Source organism: Culex quinquefasciatus, chromosome 1 (assembly GCF_015732765.1).
Source record: "Culex quinquefasciatus strain JHB chromosome 1, VPISU_Cqui_1.0_pri_paternal, whole genome shotgun sequence".
Classification (NCBI taxonomy): domain Eukaryota; kingdom Metazoa; phylum Arthropoda; class Insecta; order Diptera; family Culicidae; genus Culex; species Culex quinquefasciatus.
In genome coordinates this window covers 114,823,591-114,847,530 of record NC_051861.1, presented here as the reverse complement: position 1 = coordinate 114,847,530, position 23,940 = coordinate 114,823,591, and the positions used below count along the sequence as shown (strand labels likewise).

The following is a 23,940-nucleotide window of genomic DNA, read 5'->3' as shown; positions in this document are numbered from 1 at the left end:
GTGAGAAAACAGCACTAACCTCACAAAATCGAGCCGCCTTGAAAAAAAGAAGTAGAAATATGGAAAGAGAGGAGAGGCTTTGTTTACAAACACAATATTTGACAACCAACAAGTGCACGACACCGGCAGCTGCCGGCGGCTGTCAACGCTGTGGAGGTTAAAAGCAAATCGCTCGAGTGACGTTTATTTGTGTGTGTTTGTGAATATTTGCTAATTCGATTAGCACGTGCTGCCTGTGGTGCCACTGTTACTATTGGAAGTAGTAAAAAAAAACGTGGTGGTGTATGTTTCCAGTAATTTATCAGCTCTGATGATTGTTTCTCACGTGAAGATGGGATGCGATGATATTTATTAACCTTAATTGCTGGGAAGCAATTACTGAGATGTTAGAACTCACATCATCACTGTTGTTGAGAAACGCGTAATATATTGTTTTGGTTCACGTGACTGGTAACGAACGTTTTTCTTAAATTCCTTGTTTCATTTTTGTTGATATAATCATAACAAATCAGAACAGTTATCACTCACTCACCCCAAGTAGCACTCATAACTTGTCGACTGTTGAATAATAGTTAGACAACTGTTTTTGATAAACATACGAGAAAAAATCTGAAAATAACTTAAATAACAGTTTGTTTCACTGCTTGTATAACTGACTTATGTAACTATCGTGTTTTGTGCCACAAAAGTGTTAAAACACAGTCAACTTCACTCTTTTCCAACAAAACACAACATAGGAAAAATTCTCACCTATTTGGAGGGTTCCATCCAATTTGCGGATTTAAACTGTTTAAACAACTTATTTTGGAACACCTTCGATAGAAACTTGCTTGCTCACTTCCGTTTGAGGTATTTATCACTTGATTTCAGTTGAAAACGCTTTTTATGAGCTGTAATTAAACGTCAAAATGCTGATATGCCAAGATGCTGTTCCCTCATCTGCAATGTTTTCCTCGAAAACAGTTTGTTGAATAAGAATATTATTTCACTGTGTGTTTCACTGCTTATCTAACATTGTCATGTGACGGCATCTTCTGAAAAATAGGCGTGGCCAACCATTCTATAAATAACCTTAGGTTTTCTCGCTTTGTTACACAAATGTTATCGGAGAATAGGTTATATAACTGATATTCAACAAACATATTCAACTTGACATTGCGTGTTGTTAGGTGGTGTAAATTTGTACGTGAGGTATTTAGAGTTTCAATAACGTTTATTTATTGAAGATTGCAATAATTTTAATTGTTGACCGATTATTTATAAAAATATCGCCGGTAAAAGCTACAAAAAATATCAGCTTACGGAATTCATGATAGAGAAAACAACAAATTAAAATCACCACAATTTTCAATGTTACTCCGTGGTACGGTAATCGAAATGACAGTTGAAACGGTTTGTTATAACAAAGTTACATAATGGAGTTATAAAAACTGACTTGAAACAAACTTATATAACTTTATTTCCAATGACAGCCTTTTCTGGAATTAAGTTGTATAGCTCACTGCAGTATAACAAAGCTGACAGCAGCCTTCTTATTGACATTTAGGCCAGCTTGTTTACTATGAAGCTTCGTGGAGAGATGTGGAAGCGCGCCTGGACCTGCCGTGGAGATAACAACAAGTCGTCGAAGTCATCGGATCGAATCTTGGGAAAGACGAAGTTCATCAAAAAAATGAAAATCTAAAAGTTCGCCAAGAAGAGGGTTTCACAAGAAACACAGTTAGAGAGCGCGAAAATATTATTTTATTTTTTTTTCAAACAAATTCAATTTTTTCTAAATAAATCGGGCAGAAACAAGCGTACCAAAATAGTCAGAGATACTACTCATATTGGCTTTGTCGTTGATTGAAATTCTGATAAGAACTGTTTGTTTACATGTAAGTTGGGTAACGGTTAGACAACTGTTTTCAATCTATCTTTCCTTTTCAGAGTGCGCTTTGATTTGACAGCACAGCCGTTAACCACGCCCCCTTTTTTCGTTGAATCTCTTGTTAGCTAGCACAGTGTTGTCAGATACATTTGTACAACTTACTCTGATAACTTGCATCTTATTCTGGCAAGTTATACAACAGAAAAAAGTGCGCTTTTTCCAATGCACAGGAGTTGTAGAACAAGTTGTGGTAACGAGGCCGTTCGGTTATACAACCAGTTAGGAAATACGTTTATCTGACAAAGTGTGTTGCTTGGGACTCGTTCACTCACTCGCTCACTCACTCACATACTCACTTACTCACTCACTCACTTTTTCACTCCTTAACCTTCCTTTTTCACCATCAACAGAAATCTCAAAACTTCGAGGTCATCGAAATGATCCGAAGTCTCAGAAAACCATATCTCGAGCCAAACATTTCATTAGGGCACAAAACCAAAACGTAAACATTCGGGATTATTCCACTATTCCATTCATTAGTACACTCCCTACATGCCCTCCAAGAATCATATTGATAACAAACAATTTCCTATTGAAAAAATCAAAAACACAAAAGGGCACATAACCATGTTCACTCCAAACCAGAAAAAAAGTTCAATTGTGCCCTTTTCTTTTTCGTTAGTTTTTCGTGGTTAAGGAACATTCTATGTTATAAAGTGAACTTTTCATACATTCTTAACACTAATTCACTTCAAAAAAAAGTTAGGTTTACTTTTCACCAAGGATTTCTGCAGAGAAAAACTTCGTCAAAAAACAATATTTAATACGGTCCCGCGGCTGCTGTTCAGTACACTTTTGAAGAATTTTTATGTTTCACATACCTTATCTACACTATTCAATCACAAAACTTCACCAATAATCAAAATTTCTACTGAATTCCTCATTATTTCTAACTAAACAAAAGGGCCCGTAAACATCATTCAAAACAACAATCCGGTGATAGCGCTTTAGTGCCCTTTCAGCTCTCTTCGAAATTGCATTTAGAAAGGGCCCATTATGAACAACAGTTAGAAAGTTAAAAGGGCCCAATAACCATTTTTTTAAATTATGAGTTTTATTGCGATAATCAACAAAAATTAAGAAGCAGTTAAGCATAGTTGAGGATAATGATGTGTTTTATCGTATCATCAGTAAAAATATCATCAGTCAAGCTTCTTTTTTAAATAGGAATTGAAACAAGTTGTCCACTTTTTGCAAGCGATTTTCTCGAATCGCGGTTTTTGGTTTTGTGCCCTTATGAAATGTTTGGCTCGATCTCTTAGCTGTAGTTATATCCCAGTTCAACTCAACTGACAGTTACTCTCAACCGGTAAAGACTGGGCCACATAAACCTCGCCGAGAAACCACAACAAGTAATGTAAATTTAATGTTCGCGTTGGCCGCGGTTGACCTATTCCTTCAGAACATATGTCTGCACTTTTAAAAAGATTTAAGTGTCAATTTTTTACGACGAAACACCGTTCGTGGAAGCGCCCTTGGCATAACCTAACCTCAAACGATGTCAACCTCAAGCTTCGAAGCCGAAAAGCTACACTGAAAAAAGAAACCCTACAAACTCTCTGTAGTTGTGTGTCCAATTAATAATGCTGTGGCGAAACCAATGTGGAAGTACCCTCCGCTAATTACCTCAAGCCGGACGGCGTCTCTGTTTAGAAAGGCTTCAAAAACGAATTCGGAAAAAAAGCTTCAAGTTCAAGCTGCGCGATATTGACCATCACGCGCAGTGGCCCGGAGGAGGTCACTCTTGAGGAACAAACACGTGGTGAAGTACGGCGAGCTTCTCGCCTGTCGTGGCGCGCAAGTCACTTGAGGGGAGGGTTCGGGAAATGCTTGACGAATATTAATTGTGAAAATTGTCAAAATTGTCAAAATTGTCAAAATTGTCAAAATTGTCAAAATTGTCAAAATTGTCAAAATTGTCAAAATTGTCAAAATTGTCAAAATTGTCAAAATTGTCAAAATTGTCAAAATTGTCAAAATTGTCAAAATTGTCAAAATTGTCAAAATTGTCAAAATTGTCAAGCTTGTCAAAATTGTCAAAATTGTCAAAATTGTCAAAATTGTCAAAATTGTCAAAATTGTCAAAATTGTCAAAATTGTCAAAATTGTCAAAATTGTCAAAATTGTCAAAATTGTCAAAATTGTCAAAATTGTCAAAATTGTCAAAATTGTCAAAATTGTCAAAATTGTCAAAATTGTCAAAATTGTCAAAATTGTCAAAATTGTCAAAATTGTCAAAATTGTCAAAATTGTCAAAATTGTCAAAATTGTCAAAATTGTCAAAATTGTCAAAATTGTCAAAATTGTCAAAATTGTCAAAATTGTCAAAATCGTCAAAATTGTCAAAATTGTCAAAATTGTCAAAATTGTCAAAATTGTCAAAATTGTCAAAATTGTCAAAATTGTCAAAATTGTCAAAATTGTCAAAATTGTCAAAATTGTCAAAATTGTCAAAATTGTCAAAATTGTCAAAATTGTCAAAATTGTCAAAATTGTCAAAATTGTCAAAATTGTCAAAATTGTCAAAATTGTCAAAATTGTCAAAATTGTCAAAATTGTCAAAATTGTCAAAATTGTTAAAATTGTCAAAATTGTCAAAATTGTCAAAATTGTCAAAATTGTCAAAATTGTCAAAATTGTCAAAATTGTCAAAATTGTCAAAATTGTCAAAATTGTCAAAATTGTCAAAATTGTCAAAATTGTCAAAATTGTCAAAATTGTCAAAATTGTCAAAATTGTCAAAATTGTCAAAATTGTCAAAATTGTCAAAATTGTCAAAATTGTCAAAATTGTCAAAATTGTCAAAATTGTCAAAATTGTCAAAATTGTCAAAATTGTCAAAATTGTCAAAATTGTCAAAATTGTCAAAATTGTCAAAATTGTCAAAAATTGTCAAAATTGTCAAAATTGTCAAAATTGTCAAAATTGTTAAAATTGTCAAAAATTTTCAAAAATTGTCAAAATTGTCAAAATTGTCAAAATGAACAAATATTGCGTGACGCATCAAGCGTTACGTAATATCCGAACACCCCTCAAGTCACGGTTATTGGCACTTCAGGCGGTCAATCCATTAAAGATCGTCGAACAAAAACCCACAGAAGCGACACGCATGATCAGGAAGTCAGTGCTTCAAAGGTCAGCCATTGTTTGGGAGAGAAAATTTCGGTGCGAAGAAGCACGTCGAAACGTCAGCAAGGTAATCTCCGGTCCTGATGACGCGCGAAGTAATGAGCGATTGGCTCAATTGAGGTGCGTGATTTGCAATATCTTTTGAGGAGGTTAAATCCGGATTAGGTTTAGTTTGATGAGATCGAAAAAAAAGCAATTTAACATTTTAGAAAAGATGGCGTTAGGGTTACGGATTTTATGGACGTGTAATTTAAACTTTTTTTCATCAAATATTGCTCATTCCACGAAAACATCGTTTTTGAGAGTGCAATTTTTTACAGTTTAAATTTGGTCCTAAACTGCAGCGCAAACCCCATTCAAAAACCGATCCGTAGCCTTGTCCCCCAAAAACAAACACGCCACCAAAAACACAAGAAACACACACTTTATTGTCATGTTTACCCTGGCGCAAGTGTCCCACGTTTCGGCAATTATCATCGACACCGCAACTCTAAAAACAACAACAACAACAAAAGAAAAAACACCCTCGATCGTGATCACCGTGTAAACAGCAGTGCTGCCAACCTTTTATTTTTCTCCCTCTGTTGCTACCCAACCCCACTTGAGGGTGCATTTTTGCGGCGATCAAAGGTGGCCGGTTTGCAGCCATGGTCAATGTCAAAAGGGGTGCAAATCTAACCTCACTTCCATATTGGATCGTTTTTATCGTTTTTTGACTTACCGCTTGTTGGGCGAGGAGGCCCCCTCAGTTTTGGCGTTGGCGGACCCCTTGCCGAACGAGGCTGGCTTGGGCGGTATCCGCACCTGGGAGTCTTCCAGGAATTGGCTGTTGAGGGTTAAATGAGAGAGAGAGAGAACATTTTGAGATGAGAAAAGGTTTTATTTTTGGGCGATGATACAGCAAAATGCAAATTAGGAGGATTGACCGTTTTCAAACCGTTTGAATACCAATTGACAAGTTATAAACCATAAAATGTATTGTAAGTTTATGGTAAACAGTGAGCGAAATGATTCCGGAAGAAATCTAAAGAATCACAAAACTAAAACCAAAACCTGATTTTAGTTCGATTCTCACCACAAATCATCTTAATGATCCAGGCTGTCGAACAACCATCCAAGCTAATGACAATTTTCATGTAAATGAGACTGATAATAGTTGGCAACCTTGAATAGTTCGTTCTGAAGTGAAGGGTTGCATAAATTTCGTTGCGATGATGATCATTTCAGGGCTGGCCCTTATTTTTCCTGAATCTATTTTTAAAAAGTGTTCTTTTAGAATGACTAAATTTAAATTAAAAATATCACATTCAAGAGTTAACCCCTTCAAACCATTATTCAAAATAACGCTTGAGGATCGCCGCTACAGCACCAGTGTTGCCCAATTATGACGCGTTGTCAATTTGCATTGTTTCAGACTTGTCACGTATGGAAATTCCAAGCCCATCAGCAACAGAGTGCGGAAGTGTTGGGCACTTGAAACTGCTGGTTGAGTTGGTATTGGAGGTTTGAATTTGAAATTAACAAAATTATTTTTTTCTAAATTCTGGGCTTTTGAAAAACTGGCAACGCTGCCATGATCAATTGACTCTTCAAAAATAAATCTCAAAATTATATTTTTTTTAAATGAAAAATACGTTATTTCATGAAACTATTCTGACAAATCGTGCACTTTGAAGGTCTGGCAACCCTGTCGTGAAATATCGCTGCCTATGCTAGTTTTTTTTTTTAAATTTCAAATGATAGAAATTTTTCCAAATTATTTTGCAAATTGTTATTTTGATAACATAAAATAGGGAAATAATTCAAATATATTTCATCAATCTTGGAGCACTGGCAACAGATAACAATTCTGGACTATCGTATAAAAATTAAACAATGTACAAAGTTTAAAGAATGAAATTCATTTGTTTTGTCGATTAGTATATCGATCGACGAAACAACAAAACATCTGCATCTTGTGAAATGAGTTCGAAACAGATGATCTATTCAGAGAAATATTTTGGAAAAAAACGCAAAACGCTTTGTATTGGATAAAAATTGCAAAATATCAAGTTATAGTGTGAAGAATATACTTGTAGAAAATTTGAAGATTTTTTACATCAAACAAATTATAAATATCAAAAAGTCAATATCTGGCAACCCTGTTCAAAAAAATCACTACTTAAATTGACTAGTGCTTTGACTTTTATTTTTCAAATGCAAATATTATTTTGCTTTAGAAAAAAAAATTAAAATTTTTCATTTTTGTCAATTTTGTAATTTTTTTGTATTTTTTTTAATTTTGTCAATTTTGACAATTTTGACAATTTTGACAATTTTGACAATTTTGACAATTTTGACAATATTGACAATTTTGACAATTTTGACAATTTTGACAATTTTGACAATTTTGACAATTTTGACAATTTTGACAATTTTGACAATTTTGACAATTTTGACAATTTTGACAATTTTGACAATTTTGACAATTTTGACAATTTTGACAATTTTGACAATTTTGACAATTTTGACAATTTTGACAATTTTGACAATTTTGACAATTTTGACAATTTTGACAATTTTGACAATTTTGACAATTTTGACAATTTTGACACTTTTGACACTTTTGACAATTTTGCCAATTTTGACAATATTGACAATTTTGACAATTTTGACAATTTTGACAATTTTGACAATTTTGACAATTTTGACAATTTTGACAATTTTGACAATTTTGACAATTTTGACAATTTTGACAATTTTGACAATTTTGACAATTTTGCCAATTTTGCCAATTTTGCCAATTTTGACAATTTTGACAATATTGACAATTTTGCCAATTTTGCCAATTTTGACAATTTTGACAATTTTGACAATTTTGACAATTTTGACAATTTTGACAATTTTGACAATTTTGACAATTTTGACAATTTTGACAATTTTGACAATTTTGCCAATTTTGACAATTTTGCCAATTTTGACAATTTTGACAATATTGACAATTTTGCCAATTTTGCCAATTTTGACAATTTTGACAATTTTGAAATGTCAAAAGTTACTACCTTTCATTGATGGTAACACCATACTCAATCTCCGGTAAGCGATCCTGTTGCAAAGTTACACAACATCCGGTCTTGAAGCATTCACTGGCACATACTACTTAATTAGAAGGTGTTCTATTTCAAAACATTTTCCACGTGACGTAAATTCACACCTTCAAACGGTGAGTAACTTTTGCTCACTAGCCTGAATTCAATGCCAGCACCCGGGGGTAATCAGAAACCCATCAGATCCATTTTCAAACTGAATAGTATTTGTGAGTGGGTGGACACTGGACTGGGGGAGAGAATAGTCTCCCATAAATCGATCTACTCGCCGAGTGACGACGACGACGACGATGACCATGTCCATCACTGCACGAAACTATCCATTACTAAGTGCTCGCTGTGCTGCCGTGCCGGTCGGCCACGCGAACGGACGTGATTCAACGACAACCCTAACTATATGGCCGTTGCTTCCCCGAGGGAGGATTTTTTAAATATGTACGTAAAAGGGGGAGACAATTACATCACCCATACCAATAACAATGGCACAGATACTTTGAGTTTCAAAATAATTTCTTGTCTACTACAGAACCAAAACCCGGAACAACAATTTGATCTTCAAACAAAACTTAAAAACTCAAATTTATTTGAAACTGACCTGAGTTTGATAACACTAGCACTACACCCAAAGGAAAAATATATCTCAAAATCTGCAACAGTGGATTTGCTGCAGAAAATGTCACATTTTATAACATTTTTTGCAGCAAGCCCCTAGATCATTTTTGCCCGCGTGTAAATATTTCAGCGATCTGCAGTTCTCACCAACAGCTGGCCGGTCCCCGAGCAACAATCCAAAGAGAAAAATATGTTGGTGCTCTTTCACTCTCTTTTCATCAATCGTCCATGGCGCGGTGGTAACGTGTCGGATTAATAACCAAGAAGTTGGTGGTTCAATCCTCGTTCTGTTAAGGTTTTTTTTTGTGAAATACAACCAAAAAGCCGTCGGTAATGTCGATAATTGTCGGTAACGGGCAAAAATGTCATACCCCTATATCGCAAAAAATGCATGAGGACAGTTTTCATGCAGATTCTGATATACTTTCATGCCGCCATGCATCAAAATCATGCGACCGCCGTTTGGGTGTAGCAAAAAAGTTTTAGGACAACACATTTATTTGAAAATTTAAGCTCGTATGATATTCCAGTTAAGGTTAAGCCGTTTTTGAAGAAAATTGATCATCACTCTAAAATGCTCTGTATTGAATTCAATTTAAGCCACTGAAGGAATTTTTGGTCTAAATCAAATATGGTTCAAAATTTATAGAATTTTGTGGTACAGTCAATAACGTCCTAGTTGGCAATCATTGATTAAAGACGATTTCCATAACTTTACAAGGAATTGAATAGTCGTCACCAAAAAGAACCAGCATTGTAGAAGGAATTTTGTTAAAAATTGTCAGAGAGGCGAAATTTATATCATCAAACGAAAACTCATGGTTCATTCATTTGATTTTAAGAGCAGAAGATCAAAAACATATATTTGGTTAGAAAAAATAAAACTTTCATATTCAGAATTGTCATTTTGAAACCAAAATTATTTTATAATTCTCACGCTAGGTATAAGTTACAGTCAAAACTTTTCCATTCAATGCATCAAACGACCAAAGCTAAATTTGTCTCGACCAAACAAACAATCTACAATAACAATATATTAATAAGTGTAGAACAATAACTTCATAAATGAGTACTTCAAGAACACTCAAAATATCTCCACTCCACCTGTCGTAACGGCTTTGCTAGTCACCACAAGTACGCTAGAAAACATAGCTTTAGGGACAGGACAGATTATTTTCAAGAATGTTACGTTTTAAAACGTATGTAAATCAACTAACCTAAACTTCCTTTTTATCCGGTTTTTATTATTAACGCCTAACACAAAATGTTAGTTAGTATAACAAAATTATGAAACCATATAATTTTGTTATACTTCTTGAATAATAATTGAAAAACATAGTCGCTCAATTTTCAAGTGTAAGCCACTTTATACCAGTTGAACCAGTGTTCAACTTCTGAAATCTTCATAAAAGCTTTATTTTTCAATTACTAGATATGCCTGTGCAGACGATGCTGTATAACTAAAAACATTGTTTAAAGCGATTTTTCATATTTTCAGATTAGAATTTCCTAAAATAGTATTAAAATTATTCATAATTAATGAACATAAATGAACCAAAAATATTGATTAAAATTTGTACTAGCCTAATTTCAGAGATATAAATATGTGCTGAACAAGTTTAGATTTCACTTCCGTTGTTTAAAATTTGTTGAACTATGTTATTTTTTCCGAAGTTTTTTTTGGCGACTGGAAAATTCGCATAAATGCAGCCAAAACTCAAACCATCATTTTTCCACTTTCCAAATCGGCCCGATTTGCCCCAAAGGATGATGTTTTGATTAAAATAAATGATGTTTCGATACCCTGGTCAAAGGAAGTTGTCTATTTAGGTCTCATACTTGACTCGAAACTTTTGTTTCGGCAGCATGTAGACAAAATATTGAACAAGTGCAGCATTCTCATCAGGTTTTTGTATCCCTTAATTAACAGAAAATCAAAGCTTTCTTTGAAAAATAAGTTAGCTGTTTACAAACAAATAATTTACCCCGTTATTGAGTATGCATTACCTGTTTGGGAGTGTTGCGCTAGAACTCATAAATTGAAGCTCCAGCGTGTCCAAAACAAGGTACTCAAAATGGTTTTGAATGTTCCTGGCTGGACAAGATCAAGTGAGGTTCATGAATTAGCAGAAGTAAAAACGTTGGATCAGAAGATTCAAGAGAAATGTTTGAAATTCAGGGAAAATGTGCTATTTCTGAATACCCCTTGATTCAAGGATTGGTTTAGTTTATGGTAAGTTTAAGTTAGTTTTAGGTTAGGTTATGTTTTCTTGACATTTTTTTCCTCATTGTACCTAGTGTTACAAAAATGATAAATCATATACTTTTAAAGTTATGAAAATAAACAGTGTTTAAATCACGAAAAGCAAACTAAAGCTGAAGAGCCACAGCTGACCACTTATTATGTAAACCAAATGTAATTATTATAAGAAAGATTCAATAAAGTATATTTAATTCAAAAAAAAAAAAAAAAATTCCGAAGTTTTTTTATTAATATTTAGGCCGTTGCAAATATTTTTCAAAGTTGACCTTATTGGTTTGCTATATTTTGAACTAAAATAAATTTGTAGATGATTATATTTTAAAACTTGATCACAAAATTGATATCAAATTTACCATAAAATTGAAAATATTTAAGAAAATATTTATAATTTTCAGTTCTGAGCAGTTCTCTAGGATTTCGGTCATTTGTTTTTTTTTTGTATTTTTTAATCCGACTGAAACTTTTTTGGTGCCTTCGGTATGCCCAAAGAAGCCATTTTGCATCATTAGTTTGTCCATATAATTTTCCATACAAATTTGGCAGCTGTCCATACAAAAATGATGTATGCAAATTCATAAATCTGTATCTTTTGAAGGAATTTTTTGATCGATTTGGTGTCTTCGGCAAAGTTGTAGGTATGGATAAGGACTACACTGAAAAAAATGATGCAAGGTAAAAAAAATTGTGATTTTTTTAATTAACTTTTTGCCTTCCTCACCTTACTGAGGAAAGGCTATAAAATCACTCGAAAACTGAACTTCTCAATTAGACCTCCTAGACCCACCTTCATGTATACCTATCGACTCAGAATCGAATTCTGAGCAAATGTCTGTGTGTGTGTGTGTGTGTGTGTGTTTGTAGGGATGTGGGTCTGTGCACCAAAAAATATGCACTCGATTATCTCAGCACTGGCTTAACCGATTTGGACCGTTTTGGTCTCATTCGATTCGTCTTGCGGTCTCATAAGTCCCTATTAAAAATCATGAAGTTTAGTAAAGTACTTCAAAAGTTATGCTAAAAAAACGATTTTGACTAAAGTCCGGAAGATTGTAAAAAGGGTGGTTTTTGTAAGAAACCCCAGCATGTTATACATTTTTAGAAAGGTATTTAAAAGACTGTTCCAACGCGACCAATACATTGAAGATCTGACAACCCTATCAAAAGTTATAAGCATTTAAGAGTTATTAATACACATTTTGGAGGCTAGTTCTCAGATATTTAGATGAAAACGTATTCCAAATATATCATGCGACCTATCTTTCGATAGGTATTTTAAAGACCTTCCCACGAGCGTGTCTATTTTGGATAGCATTACCCTTTGAATGAGAGGAAGGCACCAACCACCTAAGGGTGGATTAAGTAACGTTTTATCACTAAAAGTTGATTTGCAAAAAAACACTATTTTTATTTTTTTTTTATTTTTCGATATGTTTTAGAGGACATAAAATGCCGACTTTTCAGAAATTTCTAGGTTGTGCAAAAAATCATTGACTGAGTTATGATTTTTTTAATCAATACTATTTTTTTCAAAAAATCGAAATTTTGGTCGCAAAAATTTTTCAACCTCATTTTTCGATGTAAAATCAAATTTGCAATCAAAAAGTACTCTAGTGAAATTTTGATAAAGTGCACCGTTTTCAAGTAAAATCCATTTTTAGTGACTTTTTTTTAAAATTCGCAGTTTTTCATTTTTTAAACTAGTGCACATGTTTGCCCACTTTTGAAAAAATATTTTTGAAAAGCCGAGAAAATTCTCTATATTTTGCTTCTTCGAACTTTGTTGATACGAACTTTAATTGCTGAGATATTGCCACACAAAGGTTAAAAAACAAGAAAATTGATGTTTGCTAAGTCTCACACAAACAGCCCACCATTTTTCAATGTCAATATCTCAGCAACTAATGGTCCGATTTTCAATGTTAATATATGAAACATTTGTGAAATTTTCCGATCTTTTCGAAAACATTATTTTCAAAATTTCAAAATCAAGACTAACATTTTAAAAGGGTGTAGTATTGAATGTTTGGCCCTTTTGAAATGTTAGTCTTGATTTGAAAATTTTGAAAATAATGTTTTCGAAAAGATCGGAAAATTTCACAAATGTTTCATATATTAACATTGAAAATCGGACCATTAGTTGCTGAGATATCGACATTAAAAAATGTTGGGCTGTTTGTGTGAGACTTAGCAAACATCAATTTTCCTGTTTTTAAACCTTTGCATTGCAATATCTCATCAACTAAAGGTCGTATCAACAAAGTCCGAAGAAGCAAAATATAGAGAATTTGCGCAGCTTTTCAAACATATTTTTTTCAAAAGTGGACAAACATGTGCACTTATTTTAAAAAAATGAAAAACTGCGACTATTTTCAAAAAAGTCACCTGAATATGGATTTAATTTGAAAACGGTGCACTTTATCAAAATTTTACTAATGTATTTTTTGATTGCAAATTTGATTTTACATCGAAAAATGAAGTTGAAAAAATTTTGCGATCAATATTTCGATTTTTTGAAAAAATCAGTATTGATTAAAAACTTAATAACTCGGTCAATGATTTTTTGCACAACCTGGAAATTTCTGAAAAGTTGGAATTTTATGTCCTCTTAAACATATCAAAAAATTAAAAAAATTAAAAATAGTATTTTTTGCAAATCAAATTTTAGTGATGAAAAGTTAAATAAAAAAATCACCAAATTTTTTTAACCGTGTATCATTTTTTTCCAGTGTAGTCCATATTCATACCTACAACTTTGCCGAAGACACCAAATCGATCAAAAAATTTCTTCAAAAGATACAGATTTTTGAATTTTCACATATCATTTTTGAATGGACAGCTGCGAAATTTGTATGGAAAATTATATGGACAAACTAATGATGCAAAATGGCTTCTTTGGGCATACCGAAGGCACCAAAAAAGTTTCAGTCGGATTAAAAAAATACATAAAAAAATCGAATGACCGAAATCCTAGAGAACTGCTCAAAGGTTGAATTTTGGGACCACAGATTGAAAGAAGACGAATTTCTTAAGGAATAATATTTTCAAAGATTGTTTGATATTTTTAGAATAACTGTGATAATTTGTTAAGCCTTTGTTAAAACATCTTGTTTATTATATTTTGTATGAAAATTAGGCTTAAAATTAAATTTGTCCGTATTTGCTAAATATTAAACACAATAAATACAATGTGAGAAGAGTCGGGAAAAATAAAAATGTTCAAAGAAAAATTTGGCATTAGGGGGTTAACCTACCGTTCACTGCGAAACACCGACAGCGCATTATCGATGTTGTCATCCTGAATTAAATTCATCTTGATCGATAAATCCGTACGCACTCAACTATTCCAAACTTTAACTTCCAACCTCAACCGACAACTAAACTTTGCACAATATACTTTGCAAAATTCGTTCAATATTCTGGAAAGTACGAGGGGCCGGCGTGTGTGGGCCACGGCGGCGTCGTCGTCCTCTTTTTCAAATCACGTCCAATTTCACACTAAACAAAATGAGGGTGATTTATCGAGCGCGCGGGTGCCCCCTTGTGTATTTCGCGACACTGAACTGCACCGCGAAACTGCACTAACAGATTGTTGCTAGTAGTTGCGACTAAAACGAATGATATTCAGCTCACGTGCGAACGCCACTACTCGACGAAACTACGATGCTCTCTTCGAAAGAAAAAAAACACTCCTCTTCAAACAGAACCTTCCGAGCAGATCTTCAGACCAGGTCTTCGAGTAAAGAGCTTCCACGCCCGCTAGCGGTTAGAACGCGACTGAACTCCTCTCTAAGCCACGTCCGTACAAGTTCAAGCGCCCAGCCAGCAAGCTCTCCGAGTTGATATCGACCTCCGGGCCAGTCGTGTCGTCAGTCATTCAGCGAGTCTACACAGCTCAAAGAGAAGAAGTAGTTGCTGGCAGTTAGCGGACACACGTTAGAGCAGAAGAGCCCACACTCCAAAACGGTGTCTGGGCAAGGTTCTGGAAGGGTAAGGTTGGCACCGCATTTCAACTTCTTGTTGATTTCTTCCCCAATATACCTAAAACGACCTTAAAATTGACACTTCAACCTATTTCCATCAAAAAACTGTCAAATTCATAACCAAACACAAATTTCGTCCAACCTTCTCCTACATAACCTTGGCCAGTCATCAGTGGCGTGTGTAACTCAACAGGTGTGTGTTCGGAAAAGTACACACATACGACACGAAGGTTTGGCCAAATAGAGACTGGAGCTGGAACCGGCATGACAATGGGGATGAATGACTATTGGGGAGAGAGGGGAAGTTCTGTTTGGGGGGTGACGACGCGACGCGTTGAAAAATTGTACTTTTTGGCAGGAGGAGGAGAGGGGGGGGGGGACATCCCCCTTCAAAATGGAATTGAGACTGGAAGTTTCGATATTGTTTTGGATTGCACGATGAGATATCGGGGAACATGTTCAATTCCCCCCAGGTGACAAAGGTTTCCATTCAGGAAATTTGTTGTTTTTGAAAGTCATGGGGCCTTGAAGAAATCTGTTTTTGAAAATCAAGGGGCCTTGAAGAAATCTGCATAAATATTGGTAAAAAAGTGTCATTGAAACAATTAGATGTTGTAATTAAAACGAATTAATAATGATTTTGTAATTGTATTGATATTGTAATTGTAGTTTCAGTCTACATTTTGTTGTTATTTGATATTTATAGAGTTTAATACTCAAAAAAAGTAGGAAAATAAGGAAATAGATCATGCGATGAAAAAATTGAGAAAAAACATAAATAAAATTTTGAAAATTAAGTAAAATTAATAAAAACCTTAAATTTTTCAACATGCTATGCAATGCTATGCTAGATTAAACTATTTACAAAAACAGAAGATCTTATTATAGTCACTAGCACATCCTCAGAAATTTGGTCATAAATAACGTAATTTTGAAAACGTTCATATTATTGCCCCACCTTCCTCGATGACCTGGGCCCGCTAGTGATTATAGTTATTCTCTGGAAATGCGCAAATTATTTCGAGATTTTTGAATTTTGTTTTTTTTTTTTTGGATTAAACCTTTTTTTTCATTCCTTATGTCATAACAAGCAATTTTGCATCATACGTTTTTCCATGCATTTCCCATACAATTATTAGAGTTTATGTATCTTAGAAAAGGGATTTTATTATTGATTTGGTTATTTTAAAAAAATGAAAAACTGCGACTATTTTCAAAAAAGTTACCTAAAACTGGCATTAACTTAAAAACGGTGCACTTTATCAAACTTTCACTGCACTACTTTTTGATTGCAAATTTGATTTTGCATCGAAAAATGAAGTTGAAAAATTTTTGCGACCAATATTTTGATTTTATGAAAAAATCAGTATTGATTTAAAAAATCATAACTCGGTCAAAAATTTTTTGCACAACCTGGGAATTTCTGAAAAGTTGGCATTACAACATTTTAAAAAATGAAAAAAATAAAAATAGTGCTTTTTGAAAATCAAGTTTTAGTGACAAAAAGTTAAATAAAAAATCACCAAAATTTTTTTATCGTGTATCATTTTTTTCCAGTGTAGTCCATATCCATACCTACAACTTTGCCGAAGACACCAAATCGATCAAAAAATTCCTTCAAAAGATACTTTTTTTTTAATTTTCATACATCATTTTTGAATGGACAGCTGCGAAATTTGTATGGAAAATCGGGCATACCGAAGGCTCCAAAAAAGTTTCAGTCAGATTTAAAAATACAAAAATAAAAATTCTAAAAAAAAAGACTGATTTCGTAGAGAATTGCTCAAATAAGTTTTGCTAAAAAATCTTTTTTTTTGTCGGAAAATTGACTGTTTGTAAACTGACTTTATGTACATTCAAAGTTATTCTTGTGATTCTAGATTGTTAAATATTTATTAAATCTTTTGACCCTTTTTATTAAATTTTATATGAATAATTTTTAATGTTTAGTTTAGGCCACTACCAATTTTGCCTCCTTCAATTCATTCCAACACAGGGCAAAAAATGTTGAGAATAAAAAGTTTCTTGAACAAAAAAAAAGCAATATTCGTACAGGATTAAGGTTTTCAACAAATCTTAAATTTTGTTTACTGAAGATCAGAAAAAAAAACATTAATATTGAGTGAATTATTCACAGTAGCAAATCTGTGACATTGAATTGTTTTTTTTTTCAAAAATTGCATTGAAATTTATCGTTTTGATGTGAAATTAGGCCGATGCAAATACTTTAAAAAGTTTTTGTCTCTCGTCATTGGCTGAGATTATGACAGGGTGGACAATTAAAAATATATTAAGGTTGAAGTGATAAGCCAGAATTTCAACATTTCAATGCAAAAGGCACGGAAAATGCATGATACAGCAGTAGAATTTATTTGCAATGGTTTTTTTTCCAAAAATATAAATATTAACGAAAATATTTATTTTTCTGCGACAATAAAAGATATTTTTGCAGTTATGTTATGTTAAAAGTTATAATAAACAAAAGGGAATACATTTCAAAAAATCATAATTTTGTTTATGTTTAATAAAATATATAAATACAATTTTTCAATTAATACTTTTCCATGAAGTCACAAGAACATTTTTGTTAATTTTACGACTTTTCTAATATTATTACATAATCCGTAAGTTTTATCTGAAACTAAGCTTTTAAATCTCAAAACCATTTTTCTTCCAAACTTGTTGCTTAAGCCTTTTAAGCCTGATGACCAAAATATCAAAATTTACAAAACTAGCCTATAATTTTCGTATGGTCATAAAAAACCATTTTCCCATCATTTACCAAAAAAAAAATATATTTTTTGGAAAACGGTTAAAAAAAATCCAGAAACAATAAGAATGTTGAAATTCTAACTATGTAGAAGTTTTTTTTAAATCAATATTCCAGAGATTGAACCTAACAAATTTTCGATAGTTCCCGAAGTTCTTAGTTCTTCTTCCTCATGTTTTAAACAATATTGCATACTTCACGGAAACGGAAACGGAATCGACGTAACACCTTATAATGTGGCCCTCTTAAACCTTGCGGTTTCGTCAACGGATCCACAGGCGTGTATCGTTCTTTTTGAAACAAGACTCCGCCTCCCGGGTCTCCTAAGTGTGAAGGTATGGGCACGGGGAGAGGGCACCGAATACCTATATTTACACTTAGAATTTTTTGCGTCCGCCCCGGGATTCGAACCGGCGACCTCTGGATTGTGAGTCCAGTGCGCGGTCCAATTGATCCACACAGGCAGACAAAGTTCTTAAGAAAACAATGTATTTCAAGCAAAACAATGTAAATGGGCCAAAGCCAAAGTGTAAACAAAGGGTCTTGCTCGCTCCTAATGTAAACATCCACTGACGTAAGCAGGACAGACTGTTTGTTTACACTTCGGCGTTGGCCCATTGACATTGTTTTGCTTGATTTGTAACAAAAAAATATCTAAATTTCACCAATCAACAACAAAATTTAACTGGCCCCGACAAGCAAACGTATAATTCACTTCAAAACAAATCCATCAATCAGCTATCAAACTGGCGTTCTGAATTATCCGAAACTCACCACAAAAGTGCCTAATAGAAAGTGGGGACACGAGAAACTGAGAACCCAGCGATTTTCTGTCAAAAAATTGAGCACCTCCAAGACCTTACAGATAAGGTGCTTACAATCTCTACTTCTTCCATAGGTTTTGTCAAAAAATGAACACCTTCCATTTAAACGCTTGGTAAATTTTGAGTGACCAACTGTGAGTGGCATTGCACTTTGAGTGCCTTGTCCTCACTTTCTATTAGGCACTTTACTCACCACAGCAGTCCGTTTATAACATTCGTTTGACAGTTGCTTGAAACTTCTTTCTTATTCAGAGACCTTTGGTGACAGAGGAATTTTTAGTAATATTTGTTCAATGATTTAGGTCTGCTTGTCTGTGATTTAACTGCTTGGCACAAAGTTTACCCTTTTTTCTAATTGTGTCTTCAGCAATCAGCGGTGACTCTTTCCAGCTTTCTTTTGTGAAATTATAAATATGAGGATTTATTTATAAATATGCGGTTCAAATTGTTTCGGTCATGATCATGGTCCTTATGTAAGGCAAAGGCCACAATTTATTACTTTATATCACTGACCTTCAGTGCTCAGTTGAGCGTAGAAGCTGATAGTTTGCTTTCGTGAGGAGAAGAGATCCAATTTTAGAGAACAATCTCAAATAATTAGACGACCATTTTTGAAGGACCTTTTCAACTAAAACTCTAGATGGGTAATTCTCCGCCAACTCACACAGCAGCAACTTTGTACTAAGGGGTAACTTTTGTCCCTGATCACGAATCCGAGGTCCGTTTTTTGATATCTCGTGACGGAGGGGCGGTACAACCCCTTCCATTTTTGAACATGCGGTAAATGAGGTGTTTTTCAAAAAAATGCAGCCTAAAACGGTGAAAAGATAGAAATTTGGTGTCAAAGGGACTTTTTTGTAAAATTAGACGCCCGATTTGATGGCGTACTCAGAATTTCGAAAAAACGTATTTTTCATCGAAAAAAACACTAAAAATGTTTAAAAAAAAGTTTTGAAAAAGTTACTTTTTGCGTTTCTCATTGTTTCTTCGTCCGTGTCTGTCGCTGATCAACGACGACCAACATTTTCAAAACTTTTTTTCGATAAATCGTAATAACTTGTGATGTTTATAAACAAACCCCTTATGTTTATATATCAAAATTTTTGTAATTCTCTGCTCAACAACTTTGTAGAACATTGTTACACCCTTAAAAATAATCCTGCAAAGTTAGAAAAAACACGAAATTTTGAAATGAAATTTTTTGTTCCAAATGAAAAAATGTAGATTCGAAAAGAACATTAAATTTCCCATAAAATGACATATTCCAAATTTTTTTACAGTCAGGTAACGGAAAATGGGAGAATTATTTAAAAAAAATTGGTGTTTTTTTCGATGAAAAATACGTTTTTTCGGAATTCTGAGTACGCCATCAAATCGGGGGCAAATTATTGAAAAACACCTCTTTTTTCGCATGTTCAAAAATGGAAGGGGTCGTACCGCCCCTCCGTCACGAGATATCAAAAAACGGAACTCGGATTCGTGATCAGGGACAAAAGTTACCCCTTAGGACAAAGTTTCACGCAAATCGAAGATGGTCGGGGCAACTTTTCCAGATTTCGTGTGAGTTGGTATAGAATTACCCAAAATGCATTTTTTCAATATTTCGTCACCGCCATATTGGCCGCAATTTTGGATTTTTTAATTTGAAATCACTTTTGTGTAGTTTAGGGGTCATACTCAACAATCAAAAATTAGAAACCGATTTTTTGTTCGTGTTTCGATTATCCAAAGTGCAATTTTTCCGAGGCCTTCAGATAATCGAGTCTGGACTGTATATTTCATTTTACGGGTGTAGAGTGCATTTTTCCGTTTTTTTTACATTGATATGTTGTAATTTTGGTTTGTTATTTAGATTATTATATTTTTTTGATTGAATCTAACCAATTTTCGATAGTTACCGAAAGGAAACAAAGTGTTTTTAACAAAAATATCTTTACTTTTCTATTTCTCTCCCTAAACTTAGTCAGACCACATTGAAAATGACCTTGATAATTGTTATATTCTAAATGTTGACATCTAGAAAAACTATTAACTTGCCCAGCTATTATTCAACATTTTCAACCAAAGACAAACACACGTAAATCACTTTAAATCCTTCGCATCAATCAACTATCAAACGGACAGTTTGAATTATCCAAAACTCACCACGGCAGTCTGGAACTCACCACCGTTCATTTACCCTCGTTTGACAGTTGCTTGAAACTGAATGCACGTCTGCCGTTACAGTCAACTTTGCTACATTCTTCCGTATCTAGAAACCTTTGGTGATAGAGGAATTTTTAATAACATATTTCAATGATTCACGCCAGCTTGTCTGTGGTTCAACTGCTTGGCACAAAGTTTTCCCTTTTTTAGAGCTTGGAGCCGTTTGACAGTTCTCGTGCTTCGATTGGTATACTTTTGGTTAGAGATGGCCATTCTCTAATAAGCTCCAGTCTCTCGATTTTTTTTCTATTTGTGGCCTCAGTAATCAGCAATTACATTTTCCAGCTTTGTTTTGTGAAATTATATGAGAATTCATTATTGCGGTTCAAATTGTTTCGGTCATGATCATGGTATCAGTGCTCAATAGAGCGTCAAAGCTGATAGTTTGCTTGTGTGAGAAGCAGAGATCTATAGAGTACGGATAAGTTTTAATATTTAGAGAACTATCTTATTTAGTAAGAGGACCGTTTTATATGACCTTTTCAAACATAGCTCAAGATATGTTTTTTTTCTTACCAAAAAATAAATGTTTTTAAATTGCTTAAGCTAAAATTGTAAAATTTTATCAGATATTTTCAAACATGTATTTTTTTGTACATTGCTTATTCGTATTGCACGCAGAAAAATAAGGCACATTTGAATCAACAAAACATTTTGTTGATTTGAAAATCAAGATTTTTGTTGAATCAACCCTAACCATCAAAGCAACTTTTTCTAAACAAGAAAAGATTTTTGTGGAATTGAGAAAATCAAGGTTGTTTCAACGTAAAATCGGCGTTGATTATATTCAACAAACCCCGTTCAGGCTGATTCTACAAAACATTTTCCTGTGTGTGTTTATTTTGAAGTCTTAAAAAACAGAGCTAAGATACCATCAGTGGTTAGATTGGGTCAAAGTGATTTTTATGTTGCTTGTTGCTCACTGCCTTTACATAATTAGAAGACTTTTCTCACCTGTTTTCACAAATTAATACTCAATTTTTCCAACTCCATTGAAACTCTCTCCAAACCCTGGAATTTCAAGCAACCATCGCGACTAATTTGCAGACTTTAAAAAAGAGAATGTCTCTGACGTATCTCTCTCATTGCAGTTGGTAGTTTCGTGTTTGGTGTGAATGACAAGTGGCGCTTAAAACAATACGTCCAAACCGCACAACAAACAGCAAATTCCTCATTTTCGCGGTCATCCACCAGTAGCAGCCGATCGCCTGCTGCGCGCTGTCATCAACCATCATCAAACGTCATCATCATTGAGAGCTCAACTGTGCTGATCGCTAAAATTGATCAGACCAGACACAGACTGTTCGTTGACATTTAAGAGGGGTGAAATCGGGGGTTAAAAGGTGAGAAGCCCACTGCAGTGGTGAACTTTGAACAACAAGCCGCTGGCCGGCAGTGAAATTATTGAAAAGTGTATCAGACTTAGTTTAAGGCGGATACAGCTTTTCAAAAGTGTCTAAAAAAAGTCCTCACATGACTTCATCACTGTGTGCTAACTGTCTACCGTCCGTCCAGTGGAGATCCAATGGTCAAGTGTTGAGGTATAGGGGGGACTCAACGGTCAAATGTTGATGTGTAGTGTTGGCTATAGCATCCGTGTGTTGTACTCACCGACAACAAATACATAAATACACAAAACACACGAATAACTTCGTGATGTGCCAGGTGATTAATGATGGCACTTTGGCGAACCTCCTCTTTTGTACTAGACGGAATAACTTTTTTAGCGATATATTTTTTTATTCTAATGTTGAAATTAGGACCAAATGTCAAAATGATTGGACAATTCATCAAAGCTTAAAAAAAACTTAAAATTGATCACAATTTTCCTTTGTTTCAGTTATATTTAACCAAAAATATGTTAAAAATAAACTTTCAATTGGAAATTATTCCGAGGCATATGCATGTTTGCAGCAGTACGTACAGTTTGACACAGTTGGAAGGTTGAAAAGTTGCGAAAAGAACATCGCGCGAGCCGGCAAAGGGTCAGGGTCGGGGTGGAGAGGGTTGATGTTCTGCACTTTGTATGCGGGCTAGAACGTGAAAACTTGGCCGGTGGGTAATAATTGCATGTGGCCGGGCCCCTTTGCGGCGCTTTTGTGTCCAGGTGTGGTGGCCAAGGCCACCGATGAACCGTGTCTCTGGTCTGCGTTCAGAGGGAGGTAATTGGTGGGAAAAATGACGGTTTGCGGTTACTTAGAGAGGGGGGCTGGTACAAATACTCAAGTTGGGATTGTAAATGCATACAAATGGTGGTAAAAGGGGCTTTTGATGTATTGATGTAAATTTTTAATAGAAATCGATAAATGAAAATCAACTTTTTCACTTTTCTGTCAGTCTAAAGTGCAACATTACATCAACATATTTGAATCTTAATGTTCAATTACCTTTCAAATGTATTAAAATAACAATTTAACAAATTAACAAATTAACAAAGTAACAAATTAACAAATTAACAAATTAACAAATTAACAAATTAACAAATTAACAAATTAACAAATTAACAAATTAACAAATTAACAAATTAACAAATTAACAAATTAACAAATTAACAAATTAACAAATTAACAAATTAACAAATTAACAAATTAACAAATTAACAAATTAACAAATTAACAAATTAACAAATTAACAAATTAACAAATTAAAAAATAACAAATTAACAAATTAACAAATTAACAAATTAACAAATTAACAAATTAACAAATTAACAAATTAACAAATTAACAAATTAACAAATTAACAAATTAACAAATTAACAAATTAACAAATTAACAAATTAACAAATTAACAAATTAACAAATTAACAAATTAACAAATTAACAAATTAACAAATTAACAAATTAACAAATTAACAAATTAACAAATTAACAAATTAACAAATTAACAAATTAACAAATTAACAAATTAACAAATTAACAAATTAACAAATTAACAAATTAACAAATTAACAAATTAACAAATTAACAAATTAACAAATTAACAAATTAACAAATTAACAAATTAACAAATTAACAAATTAACAAATTAACAAATTAACAAATTAACAAATTAACAAATTAACAAATTAACAAATTAACAAATTAACAAATTAACAAATTAACAAATTAACAAATTAACAAATTAACAAATTAACAAATT

At 33.5% G+C, this 23,940-nt stretch overlaps 1 protein-coding gene across 2 annotated transcripts in view; it reads right to left on the bottom strand.

Moving 5' to 3' along the window:
• LOC6045257 (short-chain dehydrogenase/reductase family 16C member 6) overlaps positions 1-14,836 on the bottom strand; it is a 49,761-nt gene extending 34,925 nt beyond the window's left edge. Inside the window, exons 1-2 of one of the 2 annotated variants that reach the window (XM_038249565.1) lie at positions 14,272-14,836; positions 5,781-5,885 (exon numbers count right to left, since the gene is read on the bottom strand). In XM_038249565.1, coding sequence (XP_038105493.1) covers positions 5,781-5,885; positions 14,272-14,330 — 164 coding nt within the window. In that variant the 5' untranslated portion in view covers positions 14,331-14,836. The remainder of the gene's footprint in view (positions 1-5,780; positions 5,886-14,271) is intronic. The other variant, XM_038249564.1, reaches the window with a different exon arrangement.
• Positions 14,837-23,940: the final 9,104 nt, after the last annotated feature.